A 21,014-nucleotide genomic window follows, 5' to 3' on the forward strand; every position below is an offset into this window, starting at 1 on the left:
CACTGAGCCAAACTGGCCAGGGCTATCTCTTTTTTTTAAATTGATTTTTAGAGTGAGGAAGAGGGAGGGAGACACACACACACACACACACACACACACTGATTTGTTATTCCACTTATTTATGCATATCTGAACAACACTCTAATCAACAGAACTACCTGCCCAGGGCAACTATCTCTTAATTATTTCCTTTTCCCCCCCTTTTTTCATAAATTCCTGGGTGAAGAAGTACTGAATCAAGAGTATGGGTGTTTTAAAGATAATTATTGAATCTTTTATGTTCAGAAAAATTGTACCAATTTAGACTCTGACCAGCAGTATTTGAGAGGACTAATCTGGGCAAATTTTATTTCAGTAATTCACAATGTTGCGATTATATCCTGATTTGGAAAACACCATGTTAATTTAAAAAAATGTAAGGGCTATGCCGTTCTTTCAGAGTGGAGTTGTTGTTTTTCCTATTTGCCATAGGATATTTTTTTAGCCATTGTTCAGATACTCTGTCATTTGGCCTGATATACTTTGTGATAATTACAGGGCTTAGCTATCTCTTCTGATAACTCCAAGAGTTTATCTAGCTGTCACCACTAGGGGGTGATACTTAAATCTATAATCTGCTCAGTTCTTTCAGCAGAAAAGGAATTTTCTTAGATTCAACAGGAGGATGAGATATTGTAGAAAGCTTTATTTCTGTGGAATCAAACCCCTGAGTTTCCAAGGTCCCATTTCCCTTTGTCTCCCCCCACCCTCCCCAAGGAAGAAGTGTAGCTGTGGCTTCAGTGGAGCTAGAATCAAAGCCAGTATCTAGAATTTTCACTCCATATTGGAGCAGTGTCCAGTCCAGCATCAGGCTAACTTAGATTGTGTTTCCCACTGCAGTCCATCACTCCATTGCATGTGGGGTCGACAGGCCACATGGCTATGGAGGAAACAGGGGCAGGAGCAAAGCCAGAGGAACCAGAGAGCCAAGAGAGCCCCAAGCCAAGAGCCCCAAGAGCCAAAAGAGAGAATTCCTTTGTTTGAGGGATTATATATCCCCAAATTTTCTCAGGCTTGCATTGGCTCCACCCCTTCTAGCCAATGATTTCTGTTCTCAGGTTTGACTGACAGCAAACACCTTCCCTATGTCATCTCAACTTCACTGCACATGAGTACATTCTCCCCATTGTCCAGTCTCTTCCCCCAGCAATTTGGAGGGAATGGGCCAGTGGTTCCCTGGGGAGTGTGAAATTGTAGCTTCCTGGTGAAGCTGCCCAAATCACATGCCTCTAATATCTGGCTTCCCCCTTTGATTCTTTCCTATTATTAATAACTAGCTAATTACAATAGTATTACACTGAGTAAAAATACTGGTTGAATGTGGAAATGAATGTTTTTTTCTCTACTTTTCTGGAAACTAACTTGTTGGCTTTTGTGTTTCCTTTATGTTTCTTCCTGGGCTCCAAGGAGGAGGCATCTCCCTATTCTTTACTTGATATCTGCTTAAATTTCCTGACTACACATCTTGAGAAGTTTTGTTCAGCAAGACAAGATGGAACATTGTGTCTGCAAGAACCTGGAGTATTCCCACAGGAAGTGGCTGATCGACTGCTTCAGACCATGGCTTTTCATGGTAAAAAATAATATAATCAGAGAAAACAAAAATTTGTGCTGTTAATTGGCATTGGATTTTGAAGTGTTCCTGTAGTTAGTCATTTAATTATTTTCTTAGAAGTAATAGCAAAGGCCAGATGAGCCTGATTCCAGGAAAAAATTTTATTTATTTTTTCCTACTCTGCCACTTTTCTATAATTTAGAATAAGCATTTTTCTTTTTTTAATTTGGGCAAATTACTTTCTCTTTCTTTCTTTCTTTTTTTTTTTTTTTTTTTTTGCTTTGAGACCATTCTCATGGCAAAAATAACTCCTCTAACTTCCAAAATATCCATTTAGAAGTCTGCTGTTATAAAAAATATACCTTACATCTTTATTTGGCAGTGGGAGAATCAATAAATACTATTATAGAAAAGCCAGTTTCTACTTTTGACCTTTGAAATGGGAAATCATAGCTAATTTAGTACTTCTGTTTTAAAAAACAAATTCTAAAAATAAATTGGGAAAGTCTCATCTGTGAAATTCTGGTTATGTATACTGGGGATTTTTCTTACTTCTGTTTAAGTTTTAAGTTGAAAGAGATACAATATCTTTAGGCCTTGATGGGGTAGCTCAGTTAGTTAGAGCATCATCCCAATATGCCAAGGTTGTGGGTTCAATTCCCAGTCAGGGAACATACAAGAAGCAACCAATATATGCATAAGTAAGTGGAACAACAAACCAATGTTTCTCTTTCTCCCTTTCTCTCTCAAGCTCAATAAATAAATAAAATTTTAAAGAAAGATCAAAAACCTTTATATATAGGGTTTATAAACTCTTACAGTAGGAAATACAATTTGTCTACAACTATAAAGTAAAATGAAAATGTGGCAATAATAATATATGCCAGGCATTTTATGTTTTCCTTGAATTTCCTCAAAAACTCTATAGGAAAGCTATTATTATCCCACTTATATATAGATAAGGAAACTGAGGTTCAGAGAAGTAACTTGTTAAGAGTTACACAGCTAGTAAATGGTGGAATCCTGGTTCAAATGCAAATATGTCTGATTCTAGTCTATGCTTTTTTTACTGTGCCACACAACCTTTTCCACACCTACATTAGAGGTATCCCTGCTCCTAGATGGCATATACGTTTAAATATATATATTTAAAGCATAAATCTAGATAATACATTCCAAGGAAGGGAGAAATAAGGCTGTAATTAAGTCACTTTGGAATAATTTGGTAAAGAAGACTACTATACTCCTTGGTTTTCACTGACTTGCTCAAGTCTCTAGTCTCTTTGAATTCTTCTAACCTGCCAAAGGAATTAAGGTAAAGTTCAATAGGTACTATGTATGTTAAAGTTCAAGGTTCTTTGCAAAGCTGCACAATACCCTGGCCCGTGTGCTCAGTGGTTGGGTGTCAACCCATGAACCAAGAGGTCACCGGATCAATTCCCAGTCAGGGCACATGCCCAGGTTTTGGGCTCTATCCCCAGCAGTGGGTGTGCAAGAGGCAGCCAATCAATGTTGATGTTTCTTTCTCGTTGTTTCTATCTCCCTCTCCTTCCCTCTCTCTAAAATCAATAAAAACATATTTAAAAACAAAAAATAAAGCTTCACAACAATTTAAGAGATTATACCAGTGCTAACATTTCTTTCTTGTCTCAATTTAATGATTATGCTTAGCATATTCAATTTAAATATATTAAATATATATGAGCATATTTCACTTAAACATATATTTAAATATATACATATATATGAGAGAGGAAGGGAAAGGTATAGAGAGATAGAAACATTAGTGAGAGGGAAACATCATTGATTGGCTGCCTCCTGCACAACCTGCACTGGAGATCGAGCCTGCAATCCAGGCATGTGTCCTGACCGGGAATCAAATCGGTGACCTCTTAGCTCATGGGTTGATGCTCAACTGCTGAGCTACACCAGCCAGGCCTAAAGTTTTAACTTTGCCAGATTCCTAATGATAGAAGCTAAATGAAGTAAATATTTATTATTATATAATGAAGCACTGTGGCAAATGCTTTAAATGGATAAAATAATGGAAGTAGTTTTTAAGTCAGTCTAAATAATTGTCCTCTGGAGTAGTGCCCTGGAGAGGCTGTATGCTTGATCAAAATGTGTTTTCTACTTCTTTTCAAGCTGCCTTCAGATGAGAAAACTGAGGGTCAGAGAAGTAACATGCTACCCTCATTTGTGTTACCCCAATGTGATTACCTGCATTATTCACCAAAAAGTATTCTAAATTATTTAAATCTCTTTGTAAACGTTATATCCACCTTCAGATAATCAAGAGTGGATACTACTGATAATATGCAAAAGAACATGTTGCCAATTCTTGTCACAATTTTAGAAAGTTGTTTCATACATTTTTATGTGTGTTTAAAAATTTTCATAATAAAATGTTTGGGATAAAAGTTCAATGAATGCTTTTAAAATTGGTGATATATATATACATTTTTAAAATGTATGTTTATTGATTTCAGAGAGAGGAAAGTAGAGGGGGAGAGAGAGAGAAACATCAATGATGAGAGAGTCATTGATCGGCTGCATGCCCCCGACTGGGGGTCGAGCCCACAACCCCAGGCATGTGCCCTGACCGGAAATCGAACCTCGATCCTGGATCCTAGGTTGATGCTCAACAGCTGAGACACATCCAGCTGGGTGATAATATATTTTTCTAATAATATAATTATTTTTTAAAATACTTATTATTTACATTTAAAAAATTTTACTTATTTACCCAACTCAAAGGATTATTGATATTGGTAATAGTCTTTATTAAAATAAACCAAATGCTCCCCTGGCCAGTGTGGCTCATTGGTTAGAGTGTCTCCCCGTGAACCGAAGGGTCTCAGGTTCAATTCTCAGTCAGGGCACATACCCAGATTGGGTTTGATCTCTGGTCCGGGTGTGTGTGTGAGGCAACTGATCAACATTTCTCTCTCTCTCTCCCCCTTTCCCTTCCTTCCTCTCTAGAATCAATGAAAAACATATCCTTGGGTGAGGATTAAAAAAAATAATAATAATAAACCTGATGTTAAAATTTTACTTATTGGGATCTATAATTCTTTATCCATAATCTCTGCTCATTCTATCTGTGTCTCAGTGCTCAGAAATTTCCAGGAATATATGCACAACCCAAGGACACGGACAATGGTGGGAAGAGGGACTGGGAAGGGGGATGGGATGGGGTGGAATGGGTCTTTGGGGAGAAAAAGGGACATCTGTAATATTTTAAACAAAAATAAAATTTAAAAAAAAGAAAAAGAAAAAAATTTTCCAGGAAATGTACACGTAAGAGCTAGGAATCAGAATAAGAATTTTGCCGTCTAATGTTAATGTGTCTGTGTATACCGCCTACCTAACCTAAATTGATATACCTTGACATGTTCAGGGTTGGGATTAAATTGAAACCTTTTGAAACATGAGTTACATCCTTGAATAGCTAAATAGACTTTCTAAATGATTGAGGGCCTATACCCCCAGACTAGTGCCCCATTTATCTGGAGGTCACATTGCTGGTCACCTCAACTGTCTATAGACTAAGGCAGAAAGAAATAAAAAATGCTTTGGGGCAAATTCCTTGCATTAAAGCTTCTGTACTTTACTCCTTGAAAGAACTCCTTGAGGAACCCTCATTTAGAACATATTGATTCTTAAATATACACAGTATTAATTACCTTTGTTCTTTGACTGCAGCAAATTAAGAATTGATCATCTGAAGGGGCAGGCTGCCAACTACAAGCCAAGCAGATTGTATGACATCAGTGGAAGATTTAGTTTAAATACAATGTAGCAAGTACAATTATTGGTCATGGAAAAAGATAGATGATTCTTCAATATGTTTGCTTTTGAAAGAAGGAAATTGAAAGAAGGAAAATATCTAGAAAAATGTTTTTCAAATATAGTTAATGACGTTGTGTAGTACTTCCAATTTGCAAAGAGCTTTTTACATATATTGTCTTATTCCAGCTTTACACAATCCCTGTGAGAGAGGTATAACTATTCGCATTTTACAGATAAGAAATATTAGACTTGTGGAGTAATTTGTCTAGTGTCAAGTAGCAAATAAATATTGGAACCAGGACTCAAACACAGGACTGGTTTCTAAATCTCAGTCTCTCTTTTTTCTTTTTAAACTTTTTTTGCTCTTTTAATTCCATTACTCTCAAATATGGACACTTAAACTTAGTTATTAGAAAAATTCACTTAATGTAGACTCACTCAAGTAGGCCAGGAGTAACCCATTTTACTAAACGTATGTATATAATACCAAAATATGAGAGCAAAATTTGTAAGACACTGCGACAGTCACTAAGATTAAAATCAGTCTTAGTTAACTGAGGAGTCAAGTTTCAGCTGTAAAAAGCAAAACTAACATTTAAAAATATATGAAAATTTAATCTGTGGCATGCCAGGCACTATGTTAGGTGTCAAATGTATAATATTGAACACAAAATAAATGTTGCTGTCATGGAATGTACAGTCCAGTGGGAGACATAATTAAGAAGCAAACAAACATATAGAATTACAACTTGTGATAGATTCTCTGAGGGAAAAAGAACATGGTTCTCAGGGAAAATGAAAAAGGAAGTCATCTACTTTAGCTTGGAGGGTGAAAGAAAGTTTCTCCAAGGAGGTGATAATTAGGCTGAGACCTGAATGATGGGAAGGAGACATGTCAGTAATATAAAGATAAGGCCCCTCAGCACTGCCTGGGAATTCTTGAGTATTTCTCAGATCATTATTAGTGCTCCTAACAATTATTTCAGATGTTCTTTGCATCACTTACTCTTAGCAAGAAAATTGAAACCATTGGATGGAATTCCCTTAATTCCATGTCAGCACACTTTCAAATTTTCTGCAGTTATCTCTTTTTTTAAAAAAATTTAACTTTGGCCCAGCCGGGCGTGGCTCAGTGGTTGAGCGTCGACCTAGGATACAGGCGATCAGGGTTCGATTCCCGGTCAGGGCACATGCCTGGGTTGTGGGCTCGATCAATGACTCTCTCATCATTGATGTTTCTGTCTCTCTCTCTCCCTCTCCTTTCCTCTCTCTGAAATCAATAAAGATATATTTAAAAAATAAATTAATTAAATTAAACTTTGTATTTTTAAGACAATTGTTGATTCACATGGAGTTGCAATAAATAATACAGATGATATCCTCTTTCTCTAGTGGTAGTATCTCATAAAACCATAGTACAGTATCACAACCAGGATATTAACATTGATATGGTCAAGATTTCCATCTCCATAAGAATCTCTCATGTTGCCCTTTTATAGCCACAATCATTTCTCTCCTGCCCCTTCTCCCTCCATAAGCCCTGGCAACCATTTCTGTAATTTTGTAATTTGAAGAATGTTATATAAATGGAATTATTCAGTATATAACCATTTGGGATTCGCTTTTTTGACTCAGTGTAATTTATTCTGGAGATTCCTCCAGATTGTTCTGTATATCAGTTCATTCCTTTTTATTTCTGAGTAGTAGTCCATGTTATGAAATTCTACATCAGTTTGTATAACCATTCATCCACTGGGATAAATATCCAGGAGTGCTCTTGCTGGGTTGTATGGTAGTTGCATGCTTAGGTTTTAAGAAAATTTCCAAATTTCTTTCAGAGTGGCAGGACCATTTTACACTCCCGCCAGCAATATACGACTGATCCAGTGTCTCCACATACTTGCCAGCCTTTGGTATTATTACTGTTTTTTTTATCTGAGCCATTCTGATAGGTGTATAGCCATTATTTCTTTTAGTGCTTTTTCAACCCTGCCCTCTTTCTCCTCTCCTTCTGGAACTTCAATAACACAAATAGCTCTGTTCATTTTTATTTGGTGTATTTTTTTTTCTCTTTAGATTTGAATGATTTTTATTGTTTTACTTTTTAGTTTATTGATTCTCTCCTCTGTTCCTTCCATTCTAGTTGAAGCCAACTATTATTGTATTTTTCAGTTCTAAAATTTCCATTTGGTTCTCCTTTATGTCTTTTATTTTTTTGCTGAGGCTTTCCATTTTTCATTTGTTTCAAGCATGTTTGTAATTGCTCACTTAAGCATTTTTTATGATGGCTCCTTTAAAATATTTGTCAAATAATTTTAACATTTTTGTTATCTCATGTTGAGATCTATAGATTGTCTTTTTTCAGTTTGAGACCTTACTGGTTCTTGGCATAATGAGTTATTATTATTATTAATTACTATTATTATTTTTTATCTCAGGGACTTCAAGAGGTTCTGTATTCACTTTATTTGAATTCATCTTACAGGGAGGGACTATAACTTCTAGATCCTCTTAATAAGATTTTAGATCTTATTAACTAGTTTAATAATGAACTATAGACATATGTGCTAACTATATTTGTATGTAGGTATGTGTTTGTGTGTTTAATAATGTGTTATAGTGAATTAAAAGGATAGGCTAGAAATGCATTAGTAACAAGTTAACCCTCAGATCTAGTAGCATAACACAAAGTTTATACCTTATTCATGGTGTATAAATGCTGCAAGTCCATGGAGGGTTCTGCTCCATGGTCACCCTAAGACCCAGGCTGATGGAAACTCCACTCTCATAAAGCTACACTGTCTAGAACTTAAAGGCTCTTCATTTGTCATAACAGGAAAAGATAGCATGGAAAATCATGCACTAGCTCTCAGGATTGGCCAGAGCTAGGGACATAACTCCATCTAACTCCAGGGGTGCTCTGGGAAATGTAGTTGTCTATGTGTTCAGGATGACGAGGAGAACCAGATGTTAGTATCAGTAATGTCTACCACAGTCCTGATGCTGCCACTTGCCAGCTCTGTGATCTTGGAAAGCCACCTTTCTAAGCCCCAGTTTACACATCTATAAACTGTAGATAATAATCTTTTTACCCAAGTCAGTTATGTATATTAAATGAAGCACTGTTACATGGGAGTGCTTTAGAAATGTAAAGTATGCTGGAAATTTTAGCTTTTCCTTACCATTTTTTGAAGTTAAAGTGCTGCTTGTTTTTTTCAGGTCTACTGAATGATGGAACTGTAGGTATTTTTAGGGGCAACCAGATGCGCTTAAAGAGAGCTTGCATTCGCAAAGCCAAAATCTCTGCCGTTGCTTTTCGGAAAGCCTTTTGCCACCACAAGTTAGTGGAACTTGATGCCACAGGTGTGAATGCGGACATCACAATTACAGACATCATCAGCGGGCTTGGCAGTAATAAGTGGATCCAGCAAAATCTCCAGTGCCTGGTGCTGAACTCATTAACTCTGTCCCTTGAAGATCCTTACGAGCGGTGCTTCAGCCAGCTTTCTGGCCTTCGAGCATTAAGCATCACCAACGTTCTCTTTTACAATGAAGACCTGGCTGAAGTTGCCTCATTGCCAAGATTAGAGAGCCTGGATATTTCTAATACCTCGATCACAGACATCACAGCTCTGCTGGCCTGCAAAGACCGACTCAAGTCTCTAACCATGCACCACTTGAAATGTTTAAAAATGACAACTACCCAGATACTGGATGTTGTTCGAGAACTAAAATATCTCAATCATCTTGATATATCAGATGATAAACAATTTACATCAGACATAGCTCTTCGATTATTAGAACAAAAAGACATCCTACCCAACCTCGTCTCCCTGGACGTTTCTGGGAGAAAGCATGTGACAGATAAGGCTGTTGAAGCCTTTATACAGCAACGGCCCAGCATGCAGTTTGTAGGTTTGCTGGCCACTGATGCTGGTTACTCTGAATTCCTCACAGGCGAAGGGCATTTGAAGGTTAGACTTTAAAAATGTATTATTTTGTCAGGCTGTCCAATGTGTTAGTTACATAAGACTCCATTAAGATGAATGTCTAATAATATATGGACCTTGCTTTAGAGTCTGAGTCCCAGCTAAAATCCCAGGCTGCTTACTTTATGACCTAGAGCAAGCTGTGATATAACTTTTTAAGTTTCCATTTCTTATTTATAAAATAGATATTATTCCTACCTTGCAGAATTCTTTTGAAGATTAATAATTATATATGTAAAGTACAAGTCACATAGTAGGCCCTGGATAAATGGTAGTCCTCATGATGATATGTTTAGATATTTTGAACCACTTAAAATACCATTTCTAATGGATCACTTTCAAAGAAACTAGGAATACTCTGTTGAATTGAGTATCTAATGGGAGATCAAGTTCTCCAAGGAGATCTCTACTGCAGAAATGGTAAAATTTTGCTTTTCTTTGGTTTCTTATGCCTAATGGTTTAAATTCAGTTTAGCAAACATCTGTTGGGCTTGATACAGTTTGGCATTCAAAGACATAGGATCTGCCTCCCAGGAGTTTAGTCTGATAAGAGTGGTGATGATATGATCACAAAAAACTATAAAGCCAAGGATAGGTATAGTTGCTGTAAGAGAGTAGGAGAAATTTCTTCTAGCTGAAGAATTTGGGGCTTGATGGAGAAAATGGTATCTGAGTCAGACCTTGAAGGATAGACTGACAAATTTAAGGAAAACTAATATTTTTCTAACATACGTTATATCCTCTAGATGCTTTATATTGATAGTTATTAACCCCATATTGTAGATGCCAAACATAGACTAAGAAATTAACATTTGGATCTCCATGTCTAGTTCCAGAGACACACACCCCCCCATTACCTACACCACTTAAGCAGAAACACTCTTTGATCTTACCTGGAGCAGAGTCAGGGATGGCCTAGAAGTGAATGTTGTGGCTAAAATGGCAAGATATCTGTTTTGAGCAACCATCGTTGATTTCAATAAATGAGAAGGAAAGGTTAACTATAAACATCTTATAAACATCTCAATTCCTAGATTATTTGTAAATTTAGGCTTTAAAAATAGAATGTAGAAAATGATTTTGAGTTATTTTTCATTCATTCAATAAATATTTTATCAGTTGTCTCTGTACACTAAAGACTGTGCTGGACATGGTTTTTTTTGTGGTGAGGGCAGACAGATATGATCTTGCCCGCATGGAACTTGTAATTTAGTGAGTGAGTCAGACAATCTATTATCATATGCTATGTGTGTGTGTGCAAATACACACACACATATATGCTTTAAATTGTATAGTGCTAAGAGTCTAGAAGATACACAATACTATATATGAAAATGTTTAATAAAGAGACTTAGTTTAAGCCTTCTCTAAGGAATTGATAAATGAATGAAGATCTTAAGGGTGAGTAGCTTGGTAGAGAACATTCTCTTAGCAGAGAAAATAATGTATGTAAAAGATGTGTGGTAGGAAGGAGCATAGTACACTCAAGGATCTGAAGGAAGGTCACTCTGGATAGAGCTCAACAAAAGAAAGTCACAGAGTGATGAAATGAGGTTGGAGAAATAGGTGCCAGGGCCAGACTTGGCAACATCACATAAGCCAGGTGCAGGACAACAAGAAATATGAGGAACTTACTTAACAACTTGTTATGAAACAAACTAGTTTCATAGTGCATGGCTTGTTGATGAAGGAAGCACAAAATGTAAATTACTATTCTAATATTACTTAACTGCCTAACAAATGGATCAGATAGTAAAGAATTGTAAAAATTAAAGGGGAAGAAAGCCCTGTGTGCTGGAAGTTGAGGAAGGATTTCTCAGAAGAGGTGAGCTTGACCTGCATCCTGAAGGATGAAAGGAATGTGTCTTTGGTACATTAAGCTAAATAATCTCAAGGTAAAGATATCCTATACGTTGTGATCCCAGAGCAGTGAATTAGCCTCAGTTTTAAAATTGAGGCTAGTAGGACATCTGTATTCCATAATGCCTCTGTGGAACAAGTTTGATTTCACAAATGCAACTGTAATAATTTTGAAATCTTGGCCCTGGAAAACACTTTGTTATCATTAAATAACTTCCACCTCTGTAACTGTTAAAGCAGTGATTCTCAACCTTGACTGCAAGTAAAATCACATGGAGTGTAATTATGTGAGATGATGGTCATGTTACCTAACCTTACCATTGTAATCATTTCAGAGTATATACATGCATCAAATCACATTGTACAACTTAAACTTACACAATATGTCAATTATTCTTGATAAAGCTGGAAAAAAATTTAATTTAAAAGAAATAACCTGGGACACTTGAACAATTAAATCAGAATCACAGGGAGGTGGAACTCAGGCTTCAGTATTTTTATTTTATTTATTTTTATGTGTTAATCCTCATCTGAGGATATTTTTTTCCATTGCTTTTTCAGAGAGAGTGGAAGGGAGGTAGGGAGAGAGAGAGAAACATTGATGTGAGAGCCACATTGACTGGTTGCCTCCCCCACCATCGCTGACCAGGGTTGGGGAGCAAACCCGCAACCCAGGTACGTACCCTTGACCGGGAATTGAACCCAAGACCCTTTGGTGCTCAGGCGGATGCTCTAACTACTGAGCAACACCAGCCATGGCTTCAGTATTTTTTAAAGCTGTGTAGGTAATTTTAATATGCAGCCAAAGTTGAGAATCATTGTTTTAAAATATTTTTTAAGATAAAGATCATTGAATCTTTGCCCTTTATTCAAATATATACAAAAATTGATGTTCCTTTTAAATTATTTGACTACTGATTTGAAAATTGGAAAATAAGAGGTCATGTTAAGGGAGGAGAGCTAAGATTGCCATGTCTTCTTTTTAAGAACTGTCTAGCCAGGCCGGCGTGGCTCAGAGGTTGAGCATCGACCTAGGATCCAGGAGATCGTGGTTCGATTCCTGGTCAGTGCACATGCTCAGATTTCGAGCTCGATCCCCTTTGGGGGGCCTGAAGGAAGCAGCTGATCAATGACTCTCTCATCATTGATGTTTCTATTTCTCTCTCTCCTCTCCCTTCCTCTCTCTGAAATCAATAAAATATATTTTAAAAAAAAGAATTGTCTAACTTAGCAAGATTGATGAAAAACTTTTCTGAAATGATTGACTTAGTATTGTGATGCTTAAAATTTGTTTAGATTGGCTTTTTGGCTTTACATTCCTGAGTTTTTTAGGCCAGACTAAAGGATGCAAGAAATAGAAACAGTATGACTCCCTAGTATTCTTTATAAGGCATTACATATATGGTACTCTGAGTGGGTTGTTATAAGAAGAGGTGTCTTTTTTGTGTGTGTGTGGGTTTTTTCCCCCTCATTTCTATATATATTACTTATTTTGATCTCTTGACTCAATGAGAGGGAATGGCTGTCTTAAGGGTCATAACCAGGTGATATTAGAACCTGCCCCTGTACCCTTGGACTATTTGATTCCAAAGTATGTGTCTTTTCCACTACATCTCATTGCCTCTGAGTTTCTTAGTTCTTTCCTTTCCTCTCATGTTCTAGTCCCAACACAGAGGGCTTTCTTACCATAGAATTTCCAACTCTGTCATTGCTATTTCCCCACCCAATTTACTCTTTTGTCACCATCCATTTCCTGAACCTCCTACTTCTCTACAACTAAGATTCTTAGGTTTGTGTGCCACCTCATTCGCAGACTCTGGGGTTACCTACTAAGCTATGGTTCCCATGAAAATCACTGGAAATGTGCTAAACCCAATATTAGTTCTCAGTCTTCATCTTATTTGATCTAAAGTGGCATTTGACACAGCTGACCTTGTCTTCCTTCTTGAAATACTTTTTTGCTTTTCATCTAGGATATCACACTTATCTTGTTTTTTCCCCCTACCTTTCTGACTACTCAGTCTCAGTTTCCTTTATTGGTTCCTCCTCATCTCTCAGGCCTCTAAATATTGGAGTATTCCGTGCCTTGGTTCTTAAACCTACATGCTAATGACTCCCAAATTTAATCTCCAGCCTAGACTTCTTTCTTGAACTAAGGGATTCCTATGTTCAACTGCAGTAATAAACATCTAGTAAAGGTACATATAAATTTTTTAAGCAGAGGAGTTGATCCATTCCAAAAAAACATTTACCAAGTACTTTTCCCCCCCTTTAAATATATTTTTATTGATTTCAGAGAGAGGAAGGGAGAGGGAGAGAGAGATAGAAACATCAATGATGAGAAAGTTGTCATTGGTCAGCTGCCTCTTGCACACCCCCTACTGGGGATGGAGCCTGCAACCCAGGCATGTACCCTGACCGGGAGTTGAACCGTGATCTCCTAGGTCGTAGGTCGATGCTCAACTGCTAAGCCATGCCCAGCTGGGCTACCAAGTACTTTTTAAAGATGTCTGAGTTAGTGCCCCTGCTCTTGAGGAATTCTAATCTAGTGGAGAGGGGACAGACAGATTTAAAAATAGCTTTAATCCAATGTGAGATGCTATAATAAAGTTATATAGAGAGTGCTATGAGAAAACTTTTCCTTAGAATATAAATTTTAGTTTTAATCCATATATTAGACATATATTTTTTAAATTTTTATTTATTGATTTGAGAGAGAGGGAGAGAGAAACATTGATTTGTTGTTCCACTTACTTATGCATTCATTGATTGCTTCTTATATGTGCCCTGACCGGGGATTGAACCTACAGCCTTGGCATATTGAGACAATGTTTTAACCAATGGAGTTACCCAGCCAGGGCTCCATATATTAAACATTAACAAGGCTTAATTTAGTGGTTAAGGACATTTTCTCTGTTTTAAATTGTTTGCAGAAACTAGTACATACAGACACTTGTTTTTTTGATCTAGCATGTAAAATTGATTGAACTGAAGATATTACAGTTTGAGGAGCCAGATTGCTTGATTTGAGGATTTACCACTGGCTAGATAAGTGTTATTCAATAAAACATACAGGCAATGAAGTTGGTTTCAAGTATTTAACACTTCCAGAAGCAAAAGTTCTATAATTTTATATTCAAAAGTAACTTGAGGCTATGTTTCTTATACGATATTATAAACCTGTTTGGAATCAACCAAATGTGGGTAAATGAAGTCTGACTGAAATCATTGTTAAGTAATTCCCCTCTTACAATCTTTTTTGTTTCACATAATATTTCTGTGTCTTTCCAAATCTAAGAGAACCTAAGAAAAGGTTTTTGGGTGATTAAAAAGAAGTGAACACTTGGGAAATTTTTATTATTCAATTACTGTTTATATATGTAAATACATAGTCATGACCAATGTATATGCATATATATTACACATAAATAGTTTAAAAAGCATTTTGTAAAGAAATAACATTGTTATTTCTACAATCTTACAAATGCTTAGTATGTACCCTTGTGTCACTTGGCACACATTGGTACTATAATCTAGTTCATATTAGACCTTGTAGCATATCATATCAATGGTTGAAATGTCAGTCATGATGCAGCCCTTCATTTCCTCAAAGCTGCATATTCCTGCCTAAATACTATATGTTCACATAAAACCTAGTTTCTGAGTAATATATTTTTTAAGTATTTATTTTTGTCACCCTGTATAATGCTACTGCCAAAAAACCTGTCTTCCAACTTAATGAGATTATATCTCTCTGAATGATTTTTTTACACATTTTACAATCTTATTATAAATAAGACAGATACAAAGACTGTAAATAACAAATGTATAGCTTAGTGAGTGAAAATAAGGTGAACACACTTGAGAGCATCACTCTGATTAACTAATAGAACTTTGTCAACTACCCTGAAGCTCTTCCATGTCCAATCCTGATTACAACTCCCTCCTTTCCCACACAAGTATCCTCTATCCTAACTTTATAATAATCATGTCCTTGCTTTTCTTTATAGTTTTATGACCCAGCTGTTTTTCTCTAGGCACTTAGTTAATCTTGTCCATTTTTCAAGATTTTGTCTTTTGAGTATCTTCTAATTTACAGATTGCCTCTCCATTCCTTTCTTTTCCTTATGACTTGTCTATTAAAGAATCCAGCTTTTTTGACTTGTAGTTTCCCTCAATCTGGATTTTTCTCAACTGTTAACTTTTGGTGCATATTTCCCAGTGTTTGAATTTTCTGCAGATTAGTAGTGTGGCTGGATTTGGAGACTTAATCACACTCATGTTTGATACCATTGCAGGACCCATAAGGTGTTGTGTGCTTTCATTAAGGAAGTACATAATGCCTGGTTGTTATCTTTGTGATGTTAACAGTTACTGAAACTTAATACCTAGTTTCATTAATTCATTGGAGATCATGGTGCTATTCTAATAATTTCTTTTTCACTTATTAGTTGGATTATGTTTATAAAGAGCTACTTCTTGTTATATACATTTGGTTACCCAATGGTACATGTACCATAGATTAAGTTAAGTGTATTAACCTTTATAAATGGGAAATTCTGAGATGGACTTAATTTTGAACAGAACCTCTTGATGCTGAATGGGAGCTTGATAAATCTGGGGGAATTAATTAATACACATATGTGATGAATACTTACTGAGTGCTTATTGTGAGGCACACATAATGTTAGCTGTTGGGATACAGCGGTGAATGGGTCAGTCTGATGTGTGTGGCGGGAGGATTATGATGATGGCCATGAAGGACATGTTTCAGAGGGACCTGACTTAGATTGGTGGGCAAGAGGAGGCCTCTCTAAGGAATTCTCATTTAACTTGAATTGAGAATGTTGAGTAGAAATTAGTCAAAGAAAGAGAGGAAGGTTTCAGTCAGAGGGTATTATATATAATGGCCTTTTGCTGGGAAAAAGCTTGGCTTATTGTAAGATCAGGAAAAAAGCCAATGTGGCTATAACATTGTATGTTAGGGGGAAAGGATTACCTTAAGAGGCAGGTAAAAGCCTAATCCCAAGGCAAGACCTTATAAGTGGTATTAAATAGCTTGAGATTTATTTTAGGTGCAGTGTCAATCATTTTACCCATAGGCTTATAGTAGGGTCTGTGCCTATCTAATATATATCTTTAGTATATGATGTGCACTTCCATAGGATGACTATTTTGGGTGGGTTGGAAAGTTGTTCTGATTTGTTTTAAGCCTTACGTAAGCTATCCTGGATGCCATCTATACAAATGATGTTTGGATAGAGAAAGTGAGAGGGTTGAGAAGAATCCTAAAAGCTAATCTTCTGGCTATGTTCAAAGGTGTCTGGAGAAGCTAACGAGACTCAGATTGCAGAAGCATTGAAGCGGTACAGTGAACGGGCATTCTTTGTCCGGGAAGCTCTATTTCACCTTTTTAGCCTGACTCATGTGATGGAAAAAACAAAGCCAGAAATTTTAAAGGTAAGAATAAGAAACTGGGTATGAAAAATTTGAAATTATCTGCCTGGATAGATGATGGGTTTATAAAGAAAACTGGTGAAAATTTGCATTTAGCCTTTGACTTTTTTTTTTGGTAATAGGTTTGATGATGTATGATTTCAGTTATTAGCAGTAAATGAGAGGAAGATATAGTTGCATAATGTTTTTGAAGTTATATAGTAGACTCATTAAGCAATATAAATATCCAGTGATATTTATACCTAAAACCGGGGACCAGTGTGATATTTTTTCACCAGTTATAGTAGAAAATGGAAGTATATGACTGGAATCGGGACACTGCATACATATTAGCCCTGTATTGCTTCCATATAGGCTATTTTTAGAAATACAATATTGGAATTCCATAAGGCACTTTTCCATGCCATTTATAAACCTCCTGTGCTTTCATAACTAACCCATGTTATTTTAACCCAGACAGCTTTTAAAGGGCAAGAAAGGAAGATTCTTAATTTTGTTGATTGCTTAGGGTAGTGTTTGTCTGACTGTGGTCTTTGTCCACCAGAAATCTGGAATATTGCTTATTTTAAAAAGGACATTTGTGAACCCCAACCCAAGAAATTTAGATTCAATAGGGCTAGACTAGATATAGGAATCTGCAGGGGGAGAGGGGAGAGAGGCAGGAGGCAGGAAGAGATTAACCAAAGAATTTATATGCATATATTTATAACCCACAGACACAAACAATAGTGCTGTGAGGGCCTGGTGGGTAGGGATAGGAGGGAAAGGGGAGGAGGGAAGGGGATCAGTGAGGGGAAATAAGGGGACATCTGTAATATTTTCAACAATAAAGATAAATTTTTTAAAAAGATAATCCTTTTACACATTCACTTTTGAAACCAGTGAGTATAGGACTATATTACATTTTGTACCTCATTTTATAGGCTCAACAATCCCAATTGATAAGTTGTATCTTCTGTTTTATAGATTGTGTAACTGAGGGTCTGTGAGGTTAAATAACAGTAAGTTAGTGGCACAACCAGAAATGACTTAACCTTCAGGTATCTTAAATTTGAGGATGGGGTGCCTGGATAGTAACCAGTACATTTCAGTCCCTAGGATGTTATCCCCAACACCTGTCACCCACTCCATACATACCAGAGGACATTGGTTGGCATATGCTTTTTTTTTCTTTTTTCTTTTTTGAGCAATAAGGACTAGACCTCTAGTCCTGATCTGAAATATTTACTCATTCACTCATTCAGAGAATGATACAGAGAGAAATAAAATAATATAGGCAATTATTTTAAGGAATTTTGTTACAAAGGGGAGTAAAGAAAAAAAGTGGTAGATGGCTAAGGAAATGGGTTTGTTTGTTTTTAAGATGGGAGACAAAATATCTTCTGAAAAAGAACAGATGGCTCTTAAACAAGAAGAGGAAGTTACATGGAAGAAAAAGATACCCCAGAAGAGAAAAACTATGGCCTGGGAGTAAAGTCAGCATAAAATAAATGCTAGTAAAACTAAACGTAGGACAGAAAAAAAGAACATGAAGTTTAGTCTCCTGCTGTATCACCCTGAACGTCCCCAATCTCATCTGAAAGTGAAGTTTGCCTCTGTTTTACTCTATTCAAGTCAGTAAGAATTTATTTAGTGTTAAGCATATAACACAAACTGAACCAGGCCTTGGAAATACAAAGATATATTACCTGAATAGAAAAGATTCATTAGTCTTACAGAAAAATTTCTGGACATGAACAGCTTGGTGCCTATTTCCACCAGCTTCCCAAGAACTACTAGTGAGCAACTGCTATGTCCTAGGCTCTTTGCACATGAGGATAAAAAAGATAATTAAGACATCTTAGAAATTATTATAGATTAACAAAATAATGTTGCTATGTAAAGAGGGCTTGGATTTATAAGGTGGATTAAGAGAACTAATTTTTTTTCCAGCTTGTGGTCACTGGGATGAGAAACCACCCTATGAATTTGCCAGTGCAACTTGCTGCAAGTGCGTGTGTATTTAACTTAACCAAGCAGGATCTTGCTGCAGGAATGCCCGTCCGACTCTTGGCTGATGTGACCCATTTGCTGCTGAAAGCTATGGAACATTTTCCTAATCACCAGCAGGTAAGTATATGGGAATCTGCACTCAAATAGTCCTTTTAGTGTTTCCTATTCATCTCCTACCTCCATATAGTTCAATTTAGTAGACCAAGGCTGGAAATTCAAATGCCTTTGGAAGCTGTAAAGTAATAAATTTGTGGTATGACTGAGTGTAGGACAACAGAGAAGTAGAAAACTAAAGTGTGCATTCCCTGCCTAAACAGTATTTAAATCCAAATGTTCAGGGAAATAGTGCAAGCCATATAAAACTCATCTTCAACCTAGATTTTGAGTCTGTGATAATTTCAACAAACAGGCATAGAGCATCTGTTCTTGGCCAGATACTATCAAGTACTGGGATACGGAAATAAATAGGACGTGGATTTTCTATTTCTAGCAGGATGGTAGACTATAACCTAGCCAGATGAAAACTCAAAATACTGCTTTAATTGTGTGTGTGTGTATATGTATATATACATATATATATATAATTCTCACCTGAAGATATGTTTTTATTGATTTTAGAGAGAGAGAAAGGGAGAAAGATAGGGAGAAACATTGATGAAAGAGAGAAACATCAGTCAGTTGCCTCCCACACATGCCCTGACCGGGAATTGAACCTACAACTTTTTGGTGTATGGGACAATGCTCCAGCCAAGTGAGCCACCCAGCCAGGCCTTAAATTATATTTTTAATGTAAAATTTAGAAGGGAGTTGGCAAGTTAGTAAAAAATACTCAAGAGGCCCAACACCAAGTAAAAATGGCAACCCAGATTGGTGAATGGATCATTAAAGCCAGCTTTCCTCCAACTAGATGATCTTTAGGCTTTGTTTTTCATGGCCCCTGGAAGCCAGGTGGATAGAAGACAAAACAGGACCCACCCAAAGTCTACCAGAGCAGAAGGAAATTAGCTGGAATTATCCTATTTAGTATGCTATTTCTCATCTAATAGAAAAGAAAAAAATGTGCTGGTAAACTTATATGGGTCTAGTGGAAGTCATTCTTTCAACAGTACGTGGCCAGAATAAAGGTTATAAGAAATAAGTGGTGTTTCATCAGTCTTCCTCCTTTTTTTTTTTTTTAATGTAGAGGCTACTCCTGTTTAAAAAATAACAAAGCAATATTTTATTCAGGATTTTTTTTCTCCCTTTGGTTCTTTAGTTACAGAAGAATTGCCTTCTTTCACTTTGCAGTGACCGGATCCTTCAAGATGTTCCATTTAACAGGCAAGTGATAGTCTTAGAACTTAAAATGGGACAAAACAGAATTTTAGAAATCTGTGTTGGGTCATTTCTTACTAGTTAGGATATCCTTGGTGTACGATTAATCAAGTGACTGGGATTATATGTTGCCTTATAGAATGCTAAATCTACTTTCTCTAGTTTAGAGTCTTGATATTCATGATAGCAGATTGGCCCCTGTTTTAGAGCGCTTTACTTAAGAATTTATATTGATTATAGTTTTTTTAAATATCTGCACAATAATGTGGGCTAAAGAAACTGAGGCATATAGAGATTCAGTGTCTTGCCCATGGTTTTGACTGGTAATTGCCAGGCTAGAAGTCTTCTAGTTTTAGGTCCAGTGTTCTTTTTTCTGTATCATGCCTCTTATTATTAGTTATTTGATATTGAATTATAGAGGAAACTTTTAAGCAGAGGTTAAAGGAAGACTGGATTCCAGTACGTAATAAAAGGCTCTTTTGTTTTCTAAGATGTTATGATTTAGGAGCTAAAAAGGTGATTTTTGTTTTCATTTTACTATTTTGAAATATTTTTAATGATGATATTTAGAAAAAGAAATTTATACTTTATTATTTAATGAAAAGTATATTTCTCAAGCAGCAATTTAACTGATTTACTTTTCTTTTTTTTAATATGTCTTTATTGATTTCAGAGAGAGGAAGGAAGAGGGAGAGAGAGAGAGAAACATCAATGACGAGAGAGTCGTCATTGATCAGCTGCCTCCTGCACACCCCTGACTGGGGATGGAGCCCGCAATCCGGACATGTGCCCTGACCGGGAAGCGAACCTTGATCTCCTGGATCATAGGTCAATGCTCAACCGCTGAGCCATGCCTGGCTGGGCTACTTTTATTTTCTTAATTGTACACTCTTATCTGACATGGCGGAGGAATATATGTGTATGTGTGTATATATATACACACACACACACTATACACACACACACACACACACACACACGTAATGTAGTTTACTAATTTTATTTTCTTTCAATGC

The 21,014-nt window shown here is 36.5% G+C and overlaps 1 protein-coding gene across 2 annotated transcripts in view; it reads left to right on the forward strand.

Annotated features, from left to right (window-relative positions):
* ZYG11B (zyg-11 family member B, cell cycle regulator) overlaps positions 1-21,014 on the forward strand; it is a 51,525-nt gene that overhangs the window by 12,374 nt on the left and 18,137 nt on the right. Inside the window, exons 2-6 of one of the 2 annotated variants that reach the window (XM_081145707.1) lie at positions 1,447-1,612; positions 8,606-9,360; positions 16,555-16,695; positions 18,625-18,801; positions 19,940-20,004. In XM_081145707.1, the coding sequence (XP_081001833.1) occupies positions 1,447-1,612; positions 8,606-9,360; positions 16,555-16,695; positions 18,625-18,801; positions 19,940-20,004 (1,304 nt within the window). Of the gene's footprint in view, positions 1-1,446; positions 1,613-7,231; positions 7,300-8,605; positions 9,361-16,554; positions 16,696-18,624; positions 18,802-19,939; positions 20,005-21,014 lie in introns of those variants that run through there. The other variant, XM_081145708.1, reaches the window with a different exon arrangement.

The sequence above is a fragment of the Miniopterus schreibersii genome (assembly GCF_964146895.1).
Source record: "Miniopterus schreibersii genome assembly, chromosome: 8".
Classification (NCBI taxonomy): domain Eukaryota; kingdom Metazoa; phylum Chordata; class Mammalia; order Chiroptera; family Miniopteridae; genus Miniopterus; species Miniopterus schreibersii.